Consider the following 9428-nt stretch of genomic DNA (forward strand, 5'->3'; position numbering starts at 1 on the left):
TATTTACATTATATTTATATTCAATAGATCTTCTGTTTGAATTTTTCAGAACTACACATTAGAAATACTCTTATACTATATAGATGCTTCTGATTTCTGCAGAAATGGTAGGACTTCCTGTTCTCCAGCATGCAGGATGATTGTGTTATCCACTAGGCTGTCCAGCTATTCATAATAACTCACAGTAACAAAAAACTAAAGCACACTAGAAAAACAGCGCCGTCTTATGGATTAAAGAGGAAGAGTGTATTTGTAAACTCTTAATACATGTTAAAACATTCAGAATTGAATAAATATTGCTATTTGAGTCTCTAAGAGTACTATTTTTGAACCCAGAATATTGCCTTATGTCCCCAGCCCTACTAAACAATAGGGACAAAATAGCATAGCCAATTCTGTGAATAGCAGATACTGAATAATTCATATATTAAATTTATATATTTAGGGTTGACAGTGCAACTCTTTTGGGAAATCAATCATTTAATATTTTTCTTGGTGTTTATGTTCTGAGAATTTTACAAATTCGAATTGTTACAAAATTACAACAATATTTAATAATCTGATTATTAAACATTCTGAAATCAATGACATAAGCTTTTTTATCCACCACATTTATATTTACGCATTTACATTTATCTTATCCAGAGCACACCTTTGGAGGACTGTATAGACTTTATTGTTTATTTACAGAAATAATTAAATTTATGTCCATATATTTATAGTATTTGTAGGGGGGTCTACATGGACAGAAACGAACAAGGGAATAGAAACTACATAAAGGGAGGGAAAATAATCCATAAGCATTTTCATATCAAAATAAGATAAGATAAGATAAGATAGTCCTTTATTAGTCCCGCAGTGGGGAAATTCACAGTGTAACAGCAGAAAGGGATAGCAAGACACTCAGTTACAAAAATTTAGATAAATAATTTACACTATATACACAATATAAATAAGAATTAAAAAAGCAATAAACAATATTATTTACAGCAAAAGACTCTTAATTGCACATGGGGGGGATATTGCACATAGTATTCCCTGAACATGAACATGTGTGTGTAGTTAAGTGTGTGTGTATGTGGTCCGCTGGGAGCAGTGCTGGTTGTGCAGTCTGACGGCAGCAGGAAGGAAGGACCTGCGATACCTGCGATAAAATGCAGTTTATCATAATATTACTTGCAAAATATGAATTTCTAAATCAGAATTTTAAATTCTCGCAAATTAGCCTGATTGTGATTTTGCATATTGCAGCCCTTCTGTGATATCGGTCCAGTATGCAGGTATTCAGTTAATAAATAATAATATTTGATATTTGTGCAGCCCCAGTTCGAGGGGACCCGCAGTCCTCCTCTGATGGTGAAGAAGAACCCGGCGTTCAGCAAAGGCAGCAAAGGCATTGTCACCAACGGCTCCTTCAGCTCCTCGTCCTCATCCTCGGCCGAGGCCGGGCAGGAGAAGGGTCAGACCCAGCTGCTCACCGGCACAGGCTCTCTACAGACCCGCCGCACCAAGATGGGTGTGCAGAACGGGGGCGTGCGGATGGGTGTGTCCAGCACCGACGTGGTTAACGGGACGGTGCACGGGCGCAGTAACGGGCTTTGGTCTCCTCCTGTATACGTAACCCTGCGGGAGGGAAAGGGACGGGACGCCTGCGAGCAGCAGAACCGTCTGTCCACCTACGATAACGTTCAGGTCCAGCAGATGACGTCCGGCCAGGCGTGCCTCAGCAGCAGCAGCTGTGAGGACAAGCAGAGCGTGGACAGCGCCACCTGGTCCACGTCATCCTGTGAGATCTCACTGCCAGAAAACTCCGCCTCCTGCCGCTCGTCCACCACCACCTGCCCGGAGCAGGACTTCTACACCGGAGCCTTCGAGGACCCGCTGCTGGACGTGGTGGGGCAGGAGGAGCGCCGGGACGCTAACGGAGGAGGGGGGAGGGGCAGCAGGGGGACGAGCAGCAGCGAGAACAGTGAGGCGGCGTTTCCTCTCAGTAACGGAGCGAACAGCCACAGCGCCCTCCACAGTCTGGTGGGAAGCCTGAAGCAGGAGATGCTCAAGCAGAAGAGCGAATACGAGGCCAGGATTAAAAGGTGAGGCTCTGATAACTGTTTCAGTAATATTGATCCACTAATACAGTAATAATTAACCTCAGAGCCTGGGACCCTGTCAAACCCCACATCTCACCAGTGATCTGCTGGTTATCCTCTTTAACTGATTAAAATGAGCCTAGACAGATAGACGGACAGATAGACAGAAAGACAGATACATAGACAGACAGACAGATACATACAGATAGATAGATAGACAGACACATAGACAGACATATACATGGACAGATAGATACATAGATAGACTGACAGATACACAGACAGAAAGACAGATACATACAGAAAGATAGATAGATAGACAGACATACAGAGAGATACATAGACAGACAGACAGGCAGATACACAGACAGATAGGCAGATGCATACAGATAGACAGACATACAGATAGAGGGATAGATAGACAGATAGACAGACACAGACATATACAGACATACAGATAGATAGATAAATAGATATAGATAGGATAGATATATAGATAGACAGACAGACAGACAGACAGGCACTTAGACAGACAGATAGATACATAGACAGACGAACAGACGTCTGTAAGCTTTTTTGTTCTGCTCAGTGTGAAAGACACCTCTAATATATGTGTGTTAATTTAAAAAATGAGCCTGTACACTACCAATTCACCAATACACTACAGACACATATTAGGCAAAAGAAAAAGGATGCAAGTGAGCTAGCACAGATAAAGTGTAACGACAGAGCAGTTTATATATACCTATACACATGTATTTTTACATAACGTGCAGTGCAGTGGTGGAAAGCATGAGGTAGATTATTTCTCAGTGATTATTATAATTATTATTATAATCTCAATAATATTATAACTGGAGCTTTCTGTGTTCCACCATGTTTCTACCGCTGGCTAAAAGAAGCTTTGTGCTGCCTTTATTGTTGGAATCACTGAGTGAGCATGTCACACCAAACAAAATTAAAAATTCCCCAAATATTTTTTTATTGCAGTAGTGCACTTTATTAGAGGAGATCAGCAGATTAACTGACATTTGTCCTTTTTGGTATTGGTCCTTAAAAACAAATTGTCTTACAAATAAAATAAAGAGATAATGCTTCCTTGATTTGTCAGAGTAATAATAACTTTGAGATATTGATCCAACTAATATATATGTATAAAAATACACCATTGTGAGGAGCCTCTAAGTGGTTCAGGGGCCCTAATAGCACTCTTCTTCGGTGTGCCGCAGTACAGCTTTAGGATTAGTAAATGAACCGCACTGCCTGGCAGAAAGGTGTGACTAGTGGCTGCCTGTATCACTCACTGGAGGAAACGGCCCGAGGACACTGTGAAGAGAAATGTCACAGCTCCTCAACAGTTGAATTATAAACGACTATAGAGACAACAGCGAGCGCGGGGGACTGAAAGGTTAATGCATGCAGTGCAACAGCTTAGAGATGCTGCCCCCCTCCACTGTAACCCTCCAGTGAGTGTCTGAAGCCAATGTGACTGTAGGGATTTGACTCATCACTCATTAAAACATAACCTGATGTCTCAATGGATCAATGTTAACAGTGATAAATGATGTAACTAACAGTAATTAATGACATAATTACATTGAGATTCCATGGAGTGGTCCTTTAGGACGTTTCTAGGCGTATAAAGCTGAACCCTATCAAACCTAATGGCTCCACTGTGAGCCTTTCATTGTGTATAAGTAATGAAAATGTAGTGGTTGGTGTAGTTTAGTGGACAACAGCACCGCTCTCCACGTGGAGAGATTCTCCAGCTTGATAAACCCACCACTCTACACCAATAAGAGCGAGAGCTTTACTGTTATTATACTAACACAGGGCTGTACAGTACAACTGAATCTCTGGTGCAGTGATAGGTAAGGGACGTGGGACAGCAGTGCAAGGACAGTGGACAAAACACAAGACAAGGTGCGCAGACAATAAGTACAATGCAGTAAATACAAATATGCTAAATAATAAACACCTATTTTGTTCAACTGTAGGAGAAGTGAGAATGGAATCTGCTCTAAAATCACAGTCCGCCACCAGCGCCTAGTGAGGGCATTTTAGCTGCAGACTGAGTCTCTGCCATAACATTAGCACCACCGCAAAGTAATTGATGATCATAGATGATCTGGTTCCAGTGGCTCCTATCAATGGGTGGATCTACATTATTAGGCAGCAGCGATCCGGTCCGTTCTTGAAGGTGATGAAGGAGGAAAAATGGACAAACGTAAGAATCTGAGACACTTTGACAAGAACCAGACTGTGATGTTCTAGAACATGAGCAAGCAGGTCACTCCCGTCATGCAGTGGTCAGTGCCTACCAAAAGTGCTCCAAGGAAGGGCAACCGGCACCTAAGCCTCATTGATTGATGCTCATGGAGGTCCCTGCTGCTGCTGACGTTAGTCTTGGTGATCTGCTGATTGTCCTCTTTAACTAAAAATTTAAATGAGCCTAGACAGATAGACGGACAGACAGAAAGACAGATACACACATAGACAGACAGACAGACAGACACATAGACAGATAGATACATAGACAGACAGACAGATACACAGACAGACAGATACATAGACAGACACACAGATAGATACATAGACAGACAGACATATAGATACACAGACAGACAGACGCATAGAAAGACAGACAGATAGATAGACAGACAGAAATACCAATAGATAGACAGACAGACAGATACACAGACAGACATACAGATACACAGACAGACAGACACATAGAAAGACAGATAGATAGACAGACAGAAATACCAATAGATAGACCGACAGACAGATACACAGACAGACAGACAGATACATAGACAGACAGATACACAGACAGACATACAGATACACAGACAGACAGACGCATAGAAAGACAGACAGATAGATAGACAGACAGAAATACCAATAGATACACAGGCAGACAGACAGATACACAGGCAGACAGACAGCCTCATTGATTGATGCTCATGGAGGTCCCTGCTGCTGCTGCTAATGTTAGTCTTGGTGACCGAGACCAGGGCAGGACACCTTCAAGGGTTTCGAGGAGTCCATGCCTCCACAGGTTACAGCTGTTGTGGTGGCACAGGGGGGACCTACACAATGTTGTGTTATGGCTGATTGGTGTATATAGTCATCCAGTAGTGTTGGTTCACTGGTAAATATATCAGAATCTCTCTCTCGCCCTGTCTGTAGTCTGGAGCACCGTAACGTGGAGCTGGAGGCTGAGATGGTGACGCTGCGTGACGAGTTGGAGCAGGAGAGGAAGAAGTTCACCATGGTGGAGATCAAACTGCGCAACGCCGAGAGGGCCAAAGACGACGCCGAGAAACGCAACGAAATGCTGCAGAAGGAGATGGAGCAGTTCTTCTCCACGTTCGGAGATCTGACCGCTGACCCTCGCCGCCCAGACCGAGCCAATACCATCTGGATCCAGTGAGTGGCAGGCGGAGGGGAACAGGACTGAAGACTGTACCAATACAGTGTCAGCCACTGTTTGGACTACTGTACACCCTTCAGAGCCGACCCAGGACCAGCTTTCTTACGTTTTAATGGGTTCCACCTGGACGGGAATGTGACTGACCTGTCTCGGTGGGAAGCCCAGTGAGCCAAAATCCAAACTGGACCAGTCCAAAAGGGCGTATTCGGATTGTACCTATTGGATCCGGTCAGAAGGGAGAATGGACTAGATCAAAAGAGGTCAGAGAGGGATTTGCAGGTGTCCACCCAAAGAAAGGACCCAGTCAGAGAGACAGCTGGAGAGGATTGTGGGTTATTGAGTCTTTTGCCAGACTTTAGCCTTAAATGATGGCGTTTAAAGAGCCTACAGAAGAACCAAGAATGTCAGACCTTTCGTTTGTGATCCAACCAAATATGTCCTGTTCTGTGTTCTGGTGTATTCTGTGTATATAAAGCAAAAACCTGGAGACAGAGAGATGTATGTATAAAAGCAAGCTGAGCTATTTTAATGTATGTCTGATATTTAAACGGAGAATTATTCATGTGTCACAGTTGCTTTGTTTTTATACCGAGGCTTTTCCTTGCACTTAGTGTTTTCTTTCTCACGGTACAGAAACAGCTCTGTGTTGCTAATGTCGTTTAGCCCGGACTCGGTTCTAGATTAAGCTGGTTTATCCGCTGTTGAATTTATACACCACCAAAAGGTGGAATTCCAAAAATAAACTTTTAAAAAAATATTTAATTGACATAATTAAATGATTAAGATTTAAACAGTCAGTCAGAGTTGGGGGGTTTGGGGGGTTGGGGGGGGTTGGTGTGAAATGCTCGGTTCTAGATAACCTCCCCCAGTCAGAGCTGTGGTTCTACAGTGGAGGTTCTAGATAAGCTCCCCCAGTCAGAGCTGGAGTTCTACAGTGGAGGTTCTAGATAAGCTCCCCCAGTCAGAGATGTGGTTCTACAGTGGAGGTGAAGGGAAGCAGACGTCTGAAGCTCTACTAAAAGTTCCTCACAGAAAGTTCTTCACCTAATGGTGATGAAGACGCTGCCTGATGCCTGAGACACGGTTCTACCAGAGTTCTGAGAAGAGCTCGGCTCTAGAACCTGCTTTTAAAATTCTAATTCATTCCTAGAGAAGTACTGCCAATAGAATAGGACTCTGGAGCAGATCAACATGATGAACCTATTGACATCATGCTGCCTAATAATGCCAGGCGTGGGCTAGTAGAGGGGTATAAAACCCCCCAGCATTGAGGAGCTGTGGAGCAGTGGAAGAACTGTGTTCTCTGGAATGATGGTGGAGAAGCTCCATCCAGTATGTTGGCGATGAATGCAATCAGATCCTCACAGCAATGCTCCTCTAAAATCTAGTAGAAAGTATTCTTCTCTGGACAGTAGAGACAGTTACTCCAACAACAGCAGGGTCAGCTCTCTTTTTAATCTCCTTGATTTCAGAAGAAACAATGAATGAGCAGGTGTCCCAATACTTTTGTCCATATAATGTACATGTATGGTCACTGATGAAGTCATAGTACCAGAAAGGGTTCTGTGACTTGTATCTGAAGCTTTTACGGTGCTTTATAGAACCATTAAAAGACGTTATTATAGAGAGGACCCATATAACCTTTTAAAGAACCACTGTTTTTATTAAGGAACCCTTGAAGAACCTCTTTTTAAGGGTGTGTATTTGCATATACACCTGGTTCTCTTCATTACCGCTGTAAAAGAAATCCGAGTAATTAAGGTTCTCCACAAATGAACCACAGTTCACACCGAACCCCAATCCGAACACTGAGTTACGTAGAATTGTGAAAACTTGGTGGAGTTCCCCTTGCTTGTAAATATTTTCTACCACCTGCTAGAACCACGTCTTCGCCTCGTTCCGGGCTGAGACATCTTCGATTGCTCTAAGCAGCGCCCCCTAGTGGACGTGCATAACAGTAGAGTTCAGTAGGAGGTGTAAATGAATCATGTTGGACGTGTTCTTCTGTGTGTGTGTGTGTGTTTTCAGGCATGTTGGCCCCGTCTGCAGCCCTGTCGGCTTCTGTCTCAGTGTCTGATTGAGTCCACTGTCTCGCCAGACGTTCCGTACAATGCTAATTAAATTATGTGACCTCACTGGAGTGTTGTAGTCTGATGTTTTTCTGAGGGGATGGATGTGTTTGTGTCATCGGCCGTGGTGAACGGGTTCAGGGGCAGGGGGCAGCCCACGCAGACGATGACCGTGGGTGGCCGGGCGGTGACAAAGTCAATGTTTTTCAAAAAGGATTTACAAAAACATCCTCCCACACACTTTCCCATCTCAATCTGAGGAAGGATCGTCTAATCACACAAACGAAGGTTCTTTTTCAGGCCATAAATATGCGGACACCCCATAAAACCCTAAAGATCTGATCTTCATGTGATCAGCACTGAGAGATCAATCGAACTAAACTCACTCACCTGAAGAAACGTCTTTAATCATCATTAATAAAATTGAATTAATAGAATTTTAACGTATCACTCCTTCAAATGTGTAGAATTAGAACATCAGCTGCTGATGATCAGAACAGGGTTGGAGAGGATGATTCTGGAGGAGTCTGGAGTCTGATTTAAACCTCAGACGTTTAGTCTGGTCTGATCTGGATTGATGGTTGAAGTGAGGGGTGAAGAAGATCACCATCATGGCCAGATCCAGAGAGCTCTCTGAGGCCTTCAGAAAGAAGGGTGGAGGTGCAGAGGAGTCTGGGAAGGGTAAGTTTAAACAGATCTCAGAACAGTCAGAAATCAACTGATTCACTAAATCATCTACAAGAGGAACAGCTGACCAACATGACTAGATCAGACCGGCCTAGCAAGATCAGCCCAACAGCAGAACCTCTATTACCGCTATTGGATTTATTGGAGCTCCATCATCACCCCACTGGGGGCTTCATACCCTCTAGCCCACACTCACTGGGCCTGGTGACCTTAGGGTCATGTGCTCACAGCTGCTCCAGAGTGTCCCATTTATATGGTCAGTGCCTTTCTATGGAGATGTGGAGACCCCCACCAAATGTGCCTTGGGCTGCCCATCACAGGGCCAGCACTGGGCCTGTGGAATGTGGCATCTACAGAAAAGTGCCCACCGAGCATTCAGGCAGCCAGCGCTTCTCACGTCGCACCTCTTCACTGGGAGATAATAGGCTTAGAGCCTGGCCTGAGAGCTCCCCTCTGAGGTGCACATTACAGGAGGGAAGCCATCCAGGCATATTTTCACACCACGCTTGAGCCAAAGCCTGCAAACCTCAGTGCGAGCGAGCTGGGGGAGCGCGTACATAATGGCATATTTTTCATGCAAGGATAGTCTTTTGTTGTCGATCCTTTGAAAGAGAAAGACCCAAAAGAGCTTTTCAGATGAAAATAGGCTGTGTTAGCACCACAGGAGGGTTTTAGGAAAATAAAGAGGTAAATTCACTCTAACGTAGGAGAAGGAGCTTCTCTGACAGCTGGAAATGCCAAAAATTCGCCTTAACACTTTAATGTTGGCTCTAACTTTTAAATAAACATGATCATTTTACACAATTTTCAAGTAATAAAAGCATCTTTAAGACCGGGAATATGCTTTGTTATCGAACCTTATATCTAATTTTTTTACCAATTTTCACTTTTTAACGTACACTGTATGGACATAAGTATTGGGACACCTGCTCATTCACCGTTTCCTTTGAAATCAAGGGTTTTGTTGGAGTAACTGTCTCTACTGTCCAGAGAAGAAGACTTTCTACTGGATTCTGAAGGAGCACAGGGCTGTTAATGAGGTCAGAATCTCATCCCATCCAAAACTACTGGATGGAGCTCCTCCACCACCATCATTCCAGAGAACACAGTTCCTCCACTGCTCCACAGCTCCTCAATGCTGGGGGGCTT

At 43.8% G+C, this 9428-nt stretch overlaps 1 protein-coding gene across 6 annotated transcripts in view; it reads left to right on the forward strand.

The window, feature by feature from the left end:
* arhgap24 (Rho GTPase activating protein 24) overlaps window positions 1-7648 on the forward strand; it is a 176125-nt gene extending 168477 nt beyond the window's left edge. For all 6 annotated transcript variants that reach the window (XM_072662739.1, XM_072662741.1, XM_072662742.1 and 3 more), the window contains 2 exons: window positions 1321-2090; window positions 5280-7648. In XM_072662739.1, coding sequence (XP_072518840.1) covers window positions 1321-2090; window positions 5280-5523 — 1014 coding nt within the window. In that variant the 3' untranslated portion in view covers window positions 5524-7648. The remainder of the gene's footprint in view (window positions 1-1320; window positions 2091-5279) is intronic.
* The last annotated feature ends 1780 nt before the right edge of the window (window positions 7649-9428 follow it).

The sequence above is a fragment of the Salminus brasiliensis genome, chromosome 18, assembly GCF_030463535.1.
Source record: "Salminus brasiliensis chromosome 18, fSalBra1.hap2, whole genome shotgun sequence".
Taxonomy (NCBI): Eukaryota; Metazoa; Chordata; class Actinopteri; order Characiformes; family Bryconidae; genus Salminus; species Salminus brasiliensis.